General features: G+C 30.5%; 1 protein-coding gene across 4 annotated transcripts in view; it reads right to left on the reverse strand.

The window, feature by feature from the left end:
* Fadd (fas-associated death domain protein) overlaps positions 1-17,622 on the reverse strand; it is a 64,230-nt gene that overhangs the window by 13,489 nt on the left and 33,119 nt on the right. For 2 of the 4 annotated variants that reach the window (XM_035356869.2, XM_085823979.1), the window contains exons 3-4: positions 13,820-13,939; positions 7,109-7,536 (exon numbers count right to left, since the gene is read on the reverse strand). In XM_035356869.2, the coding sequence (XP_035212760.1) occupies positions 7,109-7,514 (406 nt within the window). In that variant the 5' untranslated portion in view covers positions 7,515-7,536; positions 13,820-13,939. Of the gene's footprint in view, positions 1-7,108; positions 7,537-9,882; positions 9,976-13,819; positions 13,940-17,622 lie in introns of all 4 variants that reach the window. The other 2 variants (XM_085823980.1, XM_035356871.2) reach the window with 2 other exon arrangements.

Raw genomic sequence — 17,622 nt, forward strand, 5'->3', positions numbered from 1 at the left:
GGTCGATAGATTAAATTTATGGATTGACATCTTCCTTTCCCATGCAGATATCAAGCAGCATACATTCTTGAATGAATATGGAGCTCGCTGATATACATTTTATCTACTAGCCGCTTATAGTAATTATAAGAATATATGTAAGAAAAATAAAAAAATGTAAAAGATTAAATTAGCAGCATAGTTCCTGTTCCAAAAGGCTTACATTTTTGATAACTTTGTAGCAAGAAAACAGAAGCAGACAGCAGTGCGGCCAGGCCAAAGCACGGGAAGAAAGTACGTAATGTTCAGGATGAAATCTCAAGTCAGACTGAGTTAGTTTTGGTTCTCAAAGCATTCTGATTGGATGGTTAATATTGCAGTAAAATTATTATTGGCTGTTAAGAGTTTTAGTTTCGTTTACATCATCAAAATTATACGAGAGTTATATGAGATAGATTTTTTATCAAAATGAGGCAGTGCAAATAGATGTTGCTATTTTTAGAAGAGAGAAGGGAATTAATTTATGCTGTTAATTTAATCTTTTACATATTTTTTATTTTTCTTACATATTATTAAATGATTTTAATGAGTTCAGCTACAGTTATTTCATGCAAACATTTAATATTTCTTTCTATAAACATTTAACATTGCATGATTTAAATTCTATTTTATCTTTTACACTCATTTTAAAGTTTCATGATGCTTAAAGGAATGATGAGCCAGATCTTTTTTATTCTCTGTAAGAATTAAAAACTTTCCAAGTTGTAGATTTTATTCGCTAATATATATATATATCAGTTTTGAATAGTAAAATTGTTAGATTAATGACATACACAAAACTGATACATAATCAACCTATCAAATATTGGATTTGTAGCGCACCTTAAATAAGTTTCTTGTCTAGATAAATATTAAATCTTTTTAGATAGCAGAATGGTTTTAACTTTCAAATTTACCATTTTAGGTAAACAGTTCTAACTTAATTAAAAAAAATTCTCTTTATTATATCTAAAAATTGGACTTCTTAAGTCATTCTAAATTCACACTAATATTATTGCAATATAGTCCCGTATTTAGCTTTCCATTTTTAGTCGTTGAAGTTATTTTAAGGTTATTTAACTTTCTTACAAATTCCATACTTTAATATTAGAAACGTTTAAATATTTATTGTTTTCCACCTGATGTACTTTGGCGTACATTTAATTCATAATATACATTTACTTAATAAATTGATAATGAGTGTCTGCAGAATTTTCATAATCAAACCAAAAAAAAAAAAACCCTTTTATTCATATCTTGGGATTTTCAGTTCCCTTTTAATCCATTTCTTTTTCACATATTGTTGCACTGTACTCAGTTTTCATGTATGTAGAATATATATACAGTCAAAAGTCGTTAATTCGGACACCCATAATCCGGACCTCAAAGCTAAAAACTTTCTGCGCATGCGCCGCGTTGACACATGCGCATAGGCGTTTACGCGTGCGCGTAAGACCTTTTACCACTGCGCAAATGCGTGTGCGCAAGCGCAGAATACGTTTTCGCGTGCGCCTTTTATGTATAACGGACGGTATAATCTAAAATTATCCAATTATCTATTTCAGTTAATGTTGATGATTGCGTTGTTCCTTAATCTTCGAATTGGATCCGGCTTATTATTTTTTGCAGACTGTAAGAACAATTTTATAAAAGTAAACTTGAACTTTCGATTATGTCAAATACAATTTCCGATTCTGGAGCTCCCAAAGGATCATGCAAAACGAAAGTATGTTTCGATGTCCATCAAACAAAAAGTGGAATTGCTGCAAAAAATGGATAAAGACATGAAGAATGTGACAGAGAGGTTAGTGAAAACGAAAAAATCTCGATTGACAAGTTAGTCGGTATTCTCGGTACAAAAATTAACGGGACTTGAACAGCGGAACTTTGTAACTGAACTAGAAAATTGTGTCTGTTTATAGAATTAAAGAGAAAATATTATCACATAAAACGAAGCAACTTAAAACAACTTACATTGAAAGAAATGTTTAATAAAGTAAACAAATAAATATTAAGCTTTTTTTTTTTGTAAATTTTGATACCCTTTAGATTATAATTGTTCTTTATTTCATAAATTAAGGTTTCATATTTTTAATTTTAGAATTTCTGCATGCCATCTTACGAGATTTAAACTAATGGTCTATAATCCGGAAAAATTGATAATCCGGAATCGCCGAAGTCCCGACGAGTCCGGATTAACGACTTTTGACTGTATTTTGTATTGTATTTATGCCAATTCATATTTAAATGATAATTTTTACAAATTCTTGCATCATAACTCTAGTTAACAGAAGATGTTTCTAACATCTTGGCAAAGCTTAATTTTCAGCATGTAGCTTATTTTCTAACCTAATTTCAGGCTGAATTATTTGTAAAATTAATTACTTGAAATTATTTGTTAACAAAGATGGTCGCTAAATCACGCTAATAATATTTCTAACTGTTGTAATTTATAATGCAACGAGTTCATCTGATTTATAATATAATTCATTTATAATTTTTCCAGCAGCATTGAAATTAATAGCAGATACTGATACTGATATTGTTATATATTTAGATTACAATGATTTAGATTGCCATTCCCTTCTTCACTCATGCTTTTATGCTACATTCCTAATATTTCATAATGGCATACAGGTAAGTTTAACTCATTCATTAAACATGTAAATCTATAATTGAGCCCACTTTTGTTCTTACATGTGCTGTATCTTCTATTTTCTTTAATTCCACGGACGGTTGGAGAACCTTCTGGAACGAATTCTTACCAGTTTAGTCCAGAATGTTCCCGAACACAAGCCGAAAGCTATATAAACCCTGCTAGTCCGCATTCAAGAAGAGTGTGCTTCATCGAGAGGAAGGGTGTCTCTCATCGAGAGTGTGTGTGCCTCGTCTAGTGAGTCAATCCCTGCGCAGTCGATCGAGTTGACAGCCGCGCAGCGAGTGCCGAGTGGGTCGTCGAGTCCACTGAAGGAGTTTGTTAGTGCATCCTCGAGAGAGCGTGTTGAGCTCCGGGAAAGACTGAACCGAAGAGTCAGGAGCTGTGCTCGTGTGTGGTCGAGTACATCGCGAGTTGTAGCGTGGAGAGTCTCGAGAGTACGCGGAGTTCCGAGAACGACCAAGCAGAGTTGGCTGCTTTGCAGGAAGCTGTCTCCACCATGATAGCCTGATAACCTGAAGGCTGTGTCGCTGATCGTGTCAGCGTATTAATAGTAGATCTTCGACGACTGTAAAACGTGTTTTGGAGCTGTCCTGACAATACTGGCAAATAAAGTGTCATCGTTATTCACTCCAAATCTACATGAACCCCGTACGAACATTTAGGAAGAAAATAATGTAACAACTGGTGTCAGAAGTAAGAAAGAAAAACACAACAATATTGTTCAGCCTAATTTCAAAAGGTCTTATGATCAAACGGAAAAGTCACTAAACATTGGTAGTTCGACCCGAGTTTCTAGTCTCAGTGATCCCCCAGCTCTTTCTTCTTTTGTACTTACTTCTTTTGTAAAAATGTAGCATGAAAATTTCAGTTCATGAAGTAAAAATACTTTTTAAATTTATTCTTTAAAAATATTGCAAAAATTTTCACCTTGGCATACCTTTTTACAAATCCCTCTAATAAGAAAAAATAAGGAAAGAAATTAACTCGGTTTCAGTGACTGATACCTCAGTGCAAATTATATGTAACATTTTCCAAAAGCATACAGTTGATATTGGATATCAATAAATTAAGGATTATTTCTTCATCTAATTTTCTTAACATGTTTATTTCAGAATTTTCTTTTCACACTGTAGCGCTTAACTTTATGAGTTTTCTATAATCATTCAATTTCTCTAACTATGGCAACTTTGCATACCTTCTGACAAGTAGTCATATTTTTAACCACTGTTATTTTAATTCCTGCTGACTATCAGTACATTATTCACTTGTTTCACAAATGCAAATATTCATTTTATATGCAAATCTACGTAGAATAGCAATAAAACTTCAGTTATGCAGAGCTCCTGATCGATTGCTTGTTTTAGATTGAATGAAATTAAGCTTAATTTTGCTGTTAATTAGATTGTTATTAATTTAATTATATGTTTCTAATTAATTATATGTTCAGATATTTCCAAGTAGTATATTACACAAATTTTTGCATCCCAATTTTTAATTTTTGGTTAAAAAAAATAAGCTTTTATCTATTGAGGGGCATGATTGATTATATTAATTTGCAGTACTGTTTATCTAATTCCTTTCTTCTAGATAAATTTTAGAAAAAACTTCTTAGCATAATAATTTAAATTTATTTACAATTTATACGTCAGTGTTCAAACACATAATGTTGTTATAATAGATTTATAATTATAATAGTTGTTAATAATAGATTTCATGCTAAGCTTTTTTTTAAATTTAAATATTAATTTCTGCAAATATTTACATGACTACTTTAATTAACAAAAAATATTTCTAGCACACTTTGATACAGAATAATCTTTTGCACGCCAGTGAACTATATTAAATTTACCAGTCTAGTTCAGACATCTTTACTATTATTGATGTAATTTATAAAAAGTATAATTGGTATGCTTTACAATTATTTGATTTATGATATTATTGTAATACTCTTTCCTTTAATATTGTAACTAATGAAAGATGTTTGTAATGCTAATATGTATGTTTACCAATACCTTTTATTTTCTTTGTTAGCTCTCTCATTTGTTACTGTTATTCAAGTAATTAGCCTGCTCGTTATATATTCTTTACTTGTTCTTGGATTGTGATATGTAATTCTATTTCTTTATTTTCCTCTTGGCTATAATTGGCTTCAAAAAGTAAAATTGTAACCCTGTAGGCAAAGGGGGGGGGCAGAAATTTTGATTGGCGCAGTTGGACTATACCAGGACGAGAGAGGACTTTCATTTGCGCAGTAGAGTACAGCCCTCTCCACAAATCTAATGATATCAGCTAATGGGAAACAGAAGATTGATGGCTGCACACTTAATTTACAACTTAGCAACTTTTATCCCCATGGATGATTTAACAATGTTAATATATTGCAAATTATGTACTTTTAAATAAAGTGCTATAGTCAATAAAAGGAACTCCTAAATACTCTAGCACAGGGGTACTCAACCACTTTACTTCATGCACCCATTTTACCATTGCTAGAAGATCACTCCTCTCCATATTTTCCTCCTCTAAACTCAAAAAAGATATCAATTTAGATTTAGATTACTTTTCAATGCCACAATAGGAAGTAGGTGGAATCAGAGTAACCACATTTCCTCCTCTCCTCCAGGGTTGAGATTCCCTGCTCTAGCAATGACTACTGCCATCCCATACATCTTTTCTTTTTCTCTCATTTCCATACAAATTTATTTGCATTATTTAATTATTTATGATAGTAATTTTTCCATCATTCCGCAGTATATAAACTTAATTTTTTTTTGGGGGGGATACTTTCTGATTACCCACAACCCTACTGAAAAGACACACACACACAATATATATATATATATATATATATATATATATATATATAGTGATAAAGCAATGCACCTTGTTGCCTAAAGTATTCACTTGGCAACTCATGATGTTACCAAAACAGTACTTAAGTAGCAACCCAGGTATGTGTGTAACATCGCTTTTGATAGCTTTCAACTTCTCCAGACATTTTTCACAGTGTGACTGCAGATTATAATCACTCCCATAAGAATTTCAGTGTTTTAGCACAGCAGTGAACTACATACTGCAGTTTTGTCAACTTCAGCAAAATCTCAGGCTTAGCTTTCTATGCACATAGAACTTAATGTGCTTTGTTTAAATGGACTGTGTGGCTCTTATTTTTTTGTTTACTTCTTCGAATTTAAGGAGTATGGTATAGAGGTCTGAGTGCAGTGCGAGGTTGTGTGCGATAGTGTGCTTGTGTAATTCTTTGATTTCCTCCCCCCCCCTTAGTGAAAAGGGTTCATTGTGCCTATGGGTATAATAACAGCCCAAAAAACCAAGAAGTGTGCATGTCTTGTATGGAAAAAGAAAGTAACAAAATAGATGGTACTGAATACAAGGTTGAAATGAATCTTTTCTATCTAAATTCATCTACAAGTTTGTCCTCAATGAGACCATGACTTTTGATGAGATTGCAGATAATGAAAAAGTAGTTTATTTTAAAAACAAGGCCAGGTTGATTTGCAACCCATTAATAGAAATACAACTGCAAATAATCTCAGCTAACTTTTTAATTTATAATTTCAATTTAGCATCTAAAATGAAGAGCTTTCAGTATGCGAATTAAATGTTGTTTCTAAAGACGATAAGAAATGGATTTCGTATGGCAGCAGGACCAAACTCAAACTTCATGCAGGGTAAGTGAGTGCACAATTTAAAAATAGCCGATGGACCAAAATTTTTAACTTTTTGTTATTTTAAGTAAAATGAAAGATTTTTATATAACAAATTAAAACATATTTTAATTAAAATTTTACTTACTAAATATTTATCACAGCATTCATAAACAATAATAATAACAGTGTAAACAAATACTTATTTTCTATCTGAAATCTAAAGTTTGGTACCTGCACAACACTTTTGTAGATTACAATTTGTATTTCAAGCAGCTAGATATTAATATGAATGACATATATTCCAAATAATTCTAATACACTTAATTAACTGTTAAATAATTTAAGTTATAAATAAACAAATTATGATAACTTTCTAAGTGGAATAAAACTTGAGGATAAAGAATAAAAACCTTTATTACTGAATTATTTTTAACAATTTAAAACTGAATTATTTTTAACAAATATGAATAAAAATGAATCAGATCTCCATCTTTAAATAGGATTTATTTCACGTTGCAAATTAATTAGTTCAATTTATAGTTTTTCTTGATCATTTATAATGCTAATGAAAATTATGTAAATTCAGACCTCAGGTAATTAAATTCTTAAAATCTTTGTGCAACATCATATTTGCAACAAATACATAAATATTTGTATTTGTGGACTGCATAAATTGCTTTGAGGGCTGCCAGATTGAGACTACTGTCCTAAGGTACATTAATTTTTTAATGTTTAGAAAACTGTTAGAAATAAAATAACTTACTTTTGTTTTCTATGTTGTTATTTGCATCTGTTGAGGAATTCAGGTCATTGTGATTTTCAAGATCCTCTTCATTGATATCTGGCGTGTAATAATACCTGAAGCCACAAATACATGGCGGGTCAGGATCATCTAGCACTAATTTATTATACAATCTGACCCTTTCCTCAGCATCTGAGTTTTTCATAAATTCAGCTAACTGTAATAAAACGTTAACATTTTTGGAATTTAGAAGATCTCTTTCTTCAAGGAGATCTATCACATCTTGTAAACTTTGTACTCTGCTTAAGGCCCTGTTGGAATTTATACCTTTTTTAAAATACAGTTTTACTGCTTCTAAATCAGTATGTGAACCAAAAAGTCTAATAATATCATTCTTTAGATCTCGGTAATTTTCTTCCAAATCCATGATACATGGTAAACTTCTGTACCTATAATAAAAAATATACATACATAAAATCATCATTTCCTATAATAAAATACATTCAACAGCTGAATCAATATCTGCAAATGGAAATTTAAGCATTTATTTATTCATTATTATTTATTGTTATTTTTTGTGCAAAATTTTTAAGCTATTGGGCTCAAAATGAGGTAGAAAACTAATTAATAAATTTTACACTAAAAATATATTTAGCATTTACATTTATATAAATATTTTCAAGGAAAAAATCTTACAAATTAATAAAATACCAAAAAATGTTACAATTCCTAACTTAAAAGTAACACAGGTTTTAACAATCAAACCATACTATTCTCCCATAGCATTTTAGCACACGGTTCTAAAAACTTTAAGAATATTCTTCGCATAATTCCCCTCTTCCTCAATGCATTCAGAGAATAAGCTTCTCTAAATTTTAAATGGATTCATCCACACAGCAATTCTTTTCATCTTTTCTTGCAAACTGCCTGTGAAGGTCACACCGAAACTTTCCCACCTCAACCGCTGAAGTTCATGCAGCTAATACTTAAAACCAACTCAACATGGCAAAGCAAAACACTATCTACCATTAACTCTACAATTTGAGTAAATGAGCTAAGTCAGCTGCGCATTCACCTTCTTTAATTATTTATGGATGATTCAAGTTACAGAGAAGTAGACACGAAGATATCTTATTAGATATTATAATCTTAATATTACTATGCATTTTTATTGGAATGCAGGTTTCTTTTAAAGAAATAATATTGTAAGAGTTACTTGTAGTTTACCTACAACAATTTTTCATTTTTTATGTTCCTTTCATAATTGGACCTTTCAAAAACTAAATGAACTAAATGCACAGAATTTTCCTCTTTTGATCTTCATATGATAGAATCAGTATAAAAAAGGGGGAGATAATTACATGAGGAAGAGTGGTTTTTGACAGATTTTCCAAAATAATGATTAATATTGTTGTAAACTTATGCCAATATTCATTTATTTTATATTTATCACTACTTGTTTCAAAATATTCTAAGATTGATATAAATCGACATCAATCACTTTTAAAACATACAATATTTATAGATCATTAATTACAGCGTTCGGTGGTTCGGTTATTAACAAATCTATATGCGATTGAAAATCGAAATCTTTTAAATAGGAACCGAAATGTTACTAATCAACTAGTGTGCGAAGCATCAAACATTAATTTACCGAGCTGCCGGCAGAGAGTCTATGGAAATTCAGAAGGCACATCTATCAATTAATCAAAATAATTTCCACACTACTCTATCAGTTTGCATTTGGGTTGTAGCTCATATTCTTATTAACCAGTATGTATTAAGTATACCCTTGAATTTATTATCATGGAGCTCTTCTTGTTTCAGTTTAATGTGAATCACGCAAAACTTTACCAAGCTGGAATAAAACTATCGAACAGTGTTATTGGTTATGACTTTTCAGAAAATCACGATCCACTTTACCGGAATTCTTTCCCGTTTTTGAAATATTCACACACACACACACACACACACACACACACACACACACACAAAAAAAAAAAAAAAAAAAAAAAAAAAAAAACTCAAAGATAATTTAACTTAAATTCTGCTTTAAAGCTTCCGCACTGTTCTAAAGAGGAAATGAACATGGCAGCATCTGATAGTTTTAGTAAAAACTGACAGCAAGAACCCAGCAACACTGGCAAGAACCTAAGATGGCTGATGTGATTTCAAAATTGGAACTATAGAAATATTAATTTATTTTTTGTAAAAAACCAATGGTAAATCCATGCTTAATATGTATGACTTCCATTGATACCAGAAACGCAGAAATGGCAATGTGAATCTAAGATGGGTGATGGAAGTGCACCTGATATAAATGCTCCAAGTGCTCATCCCATTGGGTGATTTTCAAAAAATCTTATGTAGAAAGTGACTTCCCTCTTGTTTTGAAGCATAAATATGCAAAATTTCTTCAAGATTAAAAAAAAAAAAAAAAACACCTGCTATGTTGCAATTGCACGCACACTATGTAGAAAGTGACTTCCTTCTTGTTTTGAAGGATAAATATGCAAAATTTTCTCAAGATTAGAAAAAAAACTGTTGTTATGTTGGAACTGCATGCACACTAACAAACACATGGACACTCTTCTAGATGTATATAGAGATATATAGATAGATTGATAGATGATCTGAATGAATACAGCAATACACTTTTATATCACCAAGTTTTCTGATTAAATCTGAAATATATCTTACACTTTGCCGACAAGCAACACAAAATTTTATTGATGACCGATGATATGCATACCTACCATCTTATACGTGTTTTAAGCTTTATCTTAAACACTTACAGTCAAAAGTCGTTAATCCGGACTCGTCGGGACTTCAGCGATTCCGGATTATAGATCATCAGTTTAAATCTCGTAAGATGGCATGCAGAAATTCTAAAATTAAAAATATGAAACCGTAATTCATGAAATAAAGAACAATTATGATCTAAAGGGTATCAAAATTTACACACACACAAAAAAAAAGCTTAATATTTATTTGTTTACTTTATTAAACATTTCTTTCAATGTAAGTTGTTTAAGTTGCTTCATTTTATGTGATAATACTTTCTCTTTAATTCTATAAACAGACATAATTTCTTGTTCAGTTACAAAGTTCCGCTGTTCAAGTCCCGTTAATTGCTGTGACGAGAATACCGACTAACTTGTCAATCGAAATTTTTTCGTTTTCACTAACCTCTCTGTCACATTCTTCATGTCTTTATCCATTTTTTTGCAGCAATTCCACTTTTTGTTTGTTGGACATCGAAACATACTTTCGTTTTGTAGATCCTTTGGAAGTTCCAGCATCGGAAATTCTATTTGACATAATCGAAAGTTCAAGTTTACTTTTATAAAATTGCTCTTACAGTCTGCAAAATATAATAAGTGGGATCCAATTCAAAGATTAAGGAACAACGCAATCATTAACATTAAGTGAAATAGATAATTAGATAATTTTAGCTTACACCGTCCGTTATACATTAAACGCGCAGGCTAAAACGTATTCTGCACTTGCGCACACGCATATGCGCAGTAGTCAAAGTCTTATGCGCAAGCGTAAAACGCCTGTGTGCATGTGCCAACGCGGCGCATGCGCAGAAAGTTTTTAGCTTTGAGGTCCGGATTATAGATCATTCCGGATTATGGGTGTCCGAATTAACAACTTTTGACTGTATTTATGAGTTCATACTGTCACTATAATGAGTTCTTAATAATAAATCTGCATAAATTTCACACCTTCCCACAACAAATATTAGTACCTTCTGATTATCTGTACCCTCATCAAACAGTCACAAACTCTTGACTGATTCTAAAGAAAAGCATTTGCTTTGACATCCTCACTTTTATTTTAGTGATGCATTTGGTGCTGCCTTTTTTTTTAAAAAAAATTTTAACACTATTTCCTCATAAAAGACATTCACACTTCTTAAGGCAATTAAACCAACTAATAGTTACATTTGGAAATCCCAATCCTTCTGTAAGAAGTTCACTAGATTATATTCCTTTGTTGAACAATAGATAAAGCAAACAGCTACCATAAACAAGATACAGCTATCCTCAAATTATTTTCTGAATCACATTTTAAGACTTTGTTTGCTATTTTTCACATTGCATTTCCATAAAATTTTCAGAACCATTCAGTCATTTCAGAACCTCACAGGATGCAAAATTTTGCAATCCTTTTTGTTGGGCCAAATGCCATATTTCTGAAGAAATGCAAGTTTTCTTTTTGATTAACTAGCAGATTCTACAATCTCCTGAGAATTTATTGCGACAACAAAAAATGCATTCAGTGCAAAAAGAATACTAATATTAATGAAAAAAAAAAAAAAAAAAAAGACTTGAATTTTAAAAGTGCAAATTAAATAAAACCTTTCTGGTTTCCTACTGTGCCTAGTATTTTCACTATTAAGTTAACAAAATGACATTTTTTTAAATGATAGCTTTCATCAGCAGCCATAAAAACATACATAATAAAGTAAAAGAAAATACTGAATCTAATCTTTACGTTTTCTCTTCTTATAATACAATGTATTTTGATTCAGAAATGATACAAGTCTGCTTATTTGAGTCCAAAGTTAAAGAATGTCAGATTATTCAAGTCCGGTTTGCATTTATTCAGAGATTTCATATGCAGGATCAGACCACAACACAGACAAGTAAGATAAATGTCTAGGGCACGGTTCCTTGGGGGCTCAGTCAAAGCATCAACTTTGGAAAAAAATTTAAAAATAAAATAAAAGTTTCTTTTTATTTCACTAGATAAATAAAAGTTGATCCATATGCTCAATTTTAATTTAATCTAAATCCACAGGTTTCCTTTTTTTATTAAGATGTACTGATATAAATGGTCCACTACATGAACAACATTTCGCTGACTAGCTGTGGGTGGGGAGTAACACGCGATATTGGGTGTGTATTACATGGTGTGCAGAAGTCTAGTAAAAACATCAAACATAGTAAGAGTAGAGAGACAATTTTTGGCTCTAAATATTAAATTTCTGGAAGTGATTAGTTAGTTGAAGTGTTGAAGCAGCTTTTTATATAATAAATTGTATAAATAAAAAAAATATTGTCACACTTCCGGTGTCACACACACACACACACAAAAAAAAAAAAAAAAAAAAGAAAAGAAAAGAAAAGAAAGAAGAAAATGCAAGAAGAAACAAAAAACAAACAAAAAAAAAAAAAAAAAAAGCTCTGTTTAAATATGCTGTTAATACAAAAACAGATAATATTGATGTGGAAGTTCAGTCTGAAGCAAAGATTGTAGAAAAAGAAGTTGGTGAATATTCTGGAAAACAGGAAGTAGACACAGAAATGACAGAGAGCAAAGAAATCAAAATTGAAGTAATAGAAATGAAAAATATAGAAGGCATACCAGATATTGTGGAGAAAAACTAAAAATGCAAGTGATGAAGAAGAAATTCAAAATATAAAATATACCTAACACCATTAGTAATGATACTTTAGTTTTGGAAAATTTGGACATTTCTTTGTGCAATTCATTTGTCCTTTAAATTTAACAACAGATATGCAACATTATTTGCTTACAGATAAACTACCATTAAATAGTTCATTTATACATACATTTTTAATGTAGTAACAGAAGGTAGGAAATCCGTAACTCTGTCATTAAAGATAAATATTTTTATTCGCAATAAAGCAAATGGTGAAAACGTTGAACAACAATGGTTAGTGTAAGTGAAAAGTAAAGCAATTTACTGCTATATTTGCAAGATATTTTTGATCAAACGAACAACTTTTACAGAAGGATACTCGGAGAGGAAAAATGTAAATGTAAGAGTGCAAGAACACAAAAATTTTACTCACCATAGACATTCTATTAACATACTAATAGCAAGAAATTTAATTGAGAGATGCTATCATTGAACAACAGTATTTAGAAGAAAAAAAATATTGGAGAAAAGTACTGCTACGGATAGTAACAACAATAAGTTTTTGGTTAAAATTCCTCGTGCATTTCGTGGCAGTAATGTACTCTTTTTTGCTTCAAATAATGGAAATTACATAGGAGCTCTAGAATATTTGGCAGAACTTGATGAGTTTTTAGCTTCACATATAACAAAATTAGTGTCAGCTGGAAGAGGCAATGTGAGTTATCTTTCGTCAATTATTTGCGATGAATTTATTAAAATATTGAACAAAATAAATAAATAAATAAATAAATAAAAATAAAGTTAGAAACATACGTGTCAGAAGTTAAAGCCGCCAAATATTTTTTAATTATAATTCACTCTACACCTGCTATAACACACACAGACCTGTTAACTTTTATACTGAGTTATGTATCAGAAGATGGTATGCCAATAGAGAGATTTTTTGGGTCTTTACCAATTTATTTGCACACAGGAGAATCATTAGAAAATGAAGTTTTATAGAACCTTAAAATATTATGCCTGGATATTTGCAAATGTAGAAGACAAAAGCTACAACAATGTGGCCAAATATGTCTGGAAAATACTATGGGCTCCAAAACTGCTTTAAAAAACGTAGTCAAACAGACCATAACGTTCCTTGTGCCTTCACATTCGTTAAATCTGATAGTAAGTAGTGTTAGTGAATCATGTTTGCAAGCAATAACATATTTTAATTTATTGGAAAACATTTATACATTTTTTTCAGTGTCTACTCATAACTGGAACACTTTAGAAAAAAAAATTGCAACAAATAATAAATTTTACAGTAAATATATATATATATATATATGTAGTACCAGCTGGTCTTGTAGAGTTGATGCAGTTAAAGCAATTCGCTCTGGGTTCAATGAAATAAAAAATGCTCTATTAGATACATCTCTAGATGAATCTCAGAAATGTTCTATAAAACTGGAATCCTGAAAAATAGCAAACAAAATAAATAATTCAAAATTCATTTTATTAGCAATTATACGAGATAAAATTCTTTCCAGAATAAATGCAAGCAGTATATCCTTACAAAAGCTTACTATGCCAATCTTGTTTGCGTTAAATATTTTTCTCAATTTATTTAATTACAATAATAGTTTAAGAAATTTATTTCTGGTAATAGAAGTGGAGGCACTAAATAAATATTCCTATACTAATAAAAGGTCACGAAAACGGAAAGAAATTTTTGACAAATTTCAGCATAATGAGGATGACAAAAGTTCATATAATAAGGGTTAAGAAGCCACTAAATGAAATTACTTTTACGCAATATGTGACAAAAGATATTTTGTCACATATAATAAATAATTTAAAAACTGCATACCAAAAGTTACAAAGACATTAATGCAATTTTAAAAATATTTCATACAAACTAAGTGACAATGTATCAGTTGAATCTGAAGATATCACACTACTAAGAACACTGAAGACATTGATACAAAAGAATTGGATGAGAAACTGTTACAATTTTCATTACTTTGTAAAAGCCAAAATTTAATGTTGCCATCTGACATGCTATAATTTATAAAGACTACAAAAATTGTACCAACATTTCCAAATATGGAAATCATATTATGTATATTTTTAACTTTGCCTGTATGGAATGCATCTGGTGAAAGATGGTTTTCGGTAGACTAGAAGAGAAACACGCTAATGTGACAATAAAAATCGTAAAAACAACCTTGTATTTAGGGTAGGTATAATGAAACACTCAATTGATTTCGAGGGCAGCTAAAGGTCCCTCCTCATCAGGAGAAAGAAATAACTAGAAAGAAGAAAATAAAGGAGAAGGAGTCACAGAAACACATGGTCCTTATCAGCACTGCACGTGGTTATAACTAGATTTTTAATCAGAGTTGCACCGGCCGCCTACTTTTACTGAGCCAGGCTATTTGATCAAGCATAAAGAACAAGAAAAATTAGCGAAGTTAAAATAGCGAGTGAGGGGCAAATGCACCTTACGCTCAAAATCTGAACTTCAAATAAATTTTGATACCCTTTTAGATCATAAATATTTCATTATTTCATAAATCACAATTTCATATTTTTAATTTTATAATTTCTACATGCCATCTTACTAGATTTAAACTGATGATCTAATATCCGGAAAAATCCGAAATCCGGAATTGCCGAGGTCCCTACGAGTCCGGATTTCAGACTTTGTACTGTTTTTTACAACTGAGGATGATAATGCATTGATATTAAAACTTTATATCATTTTTAAAAAATGTTTAAATTTTAATCAATAGTTATCCTAATAAATTGCAAAAATAATACAATATACAATTTTTATTTAATGAAGTATGGTTTCATTCTTTGAATATAGCTGTGTATTTAGTGCAATAGCTATGACATATAACAATAAGAATTACACAAAATTTCAGTTAGATATACTAAGCTTCATATTTCATCAATCATATTAACATAATATTTCCTTTTGATAGCTACACAACTTAGGAGAGTTGTACAGTAAGTGAAAACAAAAGAGAAACACGCAAAGTGAAACATAAAATTAGTAATGCAACAACCTTGAGTTTGGCATAGATTTAGCCAAGATCTCAAGTACAGGTCCCTCTTCCTCAGTAGCAAAGAAATTTGCAATGTACTGTGAAATTTGCAATACCGCTTGTGATCTTATTATCTGATTATGTTATAAGGTATTTTTCCAGCCTTCTTAGCATGCCTTCGTGGTGAAATGGTCAGCACACTCGGTGCATATTTAAGATGCCCGTGGTTCATTGCTCATTCTTCACATCTCTCAGCTTCCAAAAAAATCTTAATGTCTTTACAGCGTCTTCTTCAAAATAAACAAATAATCTGATGGAATGAAAATATTTTGGTCATTAAAACTTTTTAATCACTGCTGTTTACATCTACATTTCTTTTTTCACATAATTTGAAGTTTTCGAGTAGTCTGAAGGTTTTCCAAGTATGTTTCACAGAAATTTTATATCTCATACAACTCTTCTGCAGCATTTGTAAGTCAAAATCAAAATTTAAAACAATTTTTAATATCACTGGATAGCAAAATTTAATACTCAAAATAAATAAATAATATTATTAATTCTTTTGTTATTATTACAAAAAATATTAAGCAGATCTGTTTTTATGATTAAAATTATAATGAAATAATAATTTTCTTTTCGTTTTCTGCACAAAATGCTTAAATTTTGTATTCAATTCTTTCAGGGTTCATAGCCACATTTTAGTTAAAAAAAAACAAGCATCTATAAGCACTTTTCAAGTACATTTTAAGAAAAAATAAACACCTGTCTAATTACATTATACACAACTGCATAACCTTAACAGAAAAATTAGACTTTTAATTTAAAATATGAGAAATTCAGTATTTATTAAGAGAGAATGAGCATTACTCAACCATGGAAAACAATTACATTCTTTTTTTTTTTTTTTAATTTTAAATAACAGTTCAATTTACAGAACTACTTTACAATAAGAGGGAAAAAAACTATGTAGAACTAAATTATATTACAAGATTTATTGATGAAATTTCAGTTCAAAATAGAGAAAATAAATAATAATAAGCCATATTTATTATATTTGCTTGGCACCTAAAAATAAATACAATTTATTTTTCACTCATATTAATATTAAAATAATTTAACTTGAATCAAAATTCTGAACATTTTCTAGATTTTTATTGTATAACAGTTTTTCCTTAACAGGTATTGCAAGCAAAGTAATTTAAGTAAAAATAAGAAAAAGGGGAACTTTTCTGAAATTAGAAGACGGGAAATTGCTTCATGCAGTCATCCTTTAACAGTAAAAGCTTAACTAACCAGCATATTCAGAAATTGCCGAATATCTGAAAATTCTGGATATTCGAGCATAACTGGCAAAAGGGCAAGGGAGTAGATTGTAGCTTTTCTTTAGATTTTTTCAGCTAAAAATTGCTTTAGACATTTCGATATGTGCATCATATAAAAAATAGCCCGATGGAACTGAAAAATAATGTGCTTAGCAAGCACAGTAAAACTCTTATCTCTGTGGAATATTGCACACGTTACTGCACAATACATGCACTTTAATTCTTCTGCATGGTGATAATATGCAATCGGAATCAACAGCTACCGGTATAAGGAGAATAAATAACTAAATAAAAGAAAAGGCCCCTCTGCTTCGTACAGTTTCAATATTCGAGATTTTGCGGAGAAGGGGAGAACCACCAACTTCTGTACTACATAATGCACTGGCCAAAAAAAAAGTTATTTTGACTATTCGATTACTTTCACTTTATGCCATTGCAAATATTATTCCTTAGAAAACAAATCTGTGTTAAAACACACTTACCCATTTTTGAAGTTTATCTTTACTTCAGCAGTTACTGCAAATATATTATTATAAATATCCATACATATGCTCATAATATAAGCATACCGATCATAATAAACGCGGATATGAACTGACTATGAGGAACCAGAATGTAAATTATTAAAATCTTGATAGAAATTCAAATGTGTGTAATATTGGGTGGGAGCAAAAGAATACAGAATGCATTGGAATTTTCTACCTCTTTCGCAATTCTTTGACCAATAGAACGACATGCACCTGTCTGTACTCTTGTGCACCAAAGGATATGTTAATGCAGAGA

This window comes from Stegodyphus dumicola, chromosome 9, assembly GCF_044657685.1.
Source record: "Stegodyphus dumicola isolate Sdum_Otavi_A_Nest chromosome 9, ASM4465768v1".
Taxonomy (NCBI): Eukaryota; Metazoa; Arthropoda; class Arachnida; order Araneae; family Eresidae; genus Stegodyphus; species Stegodyphus dumicola.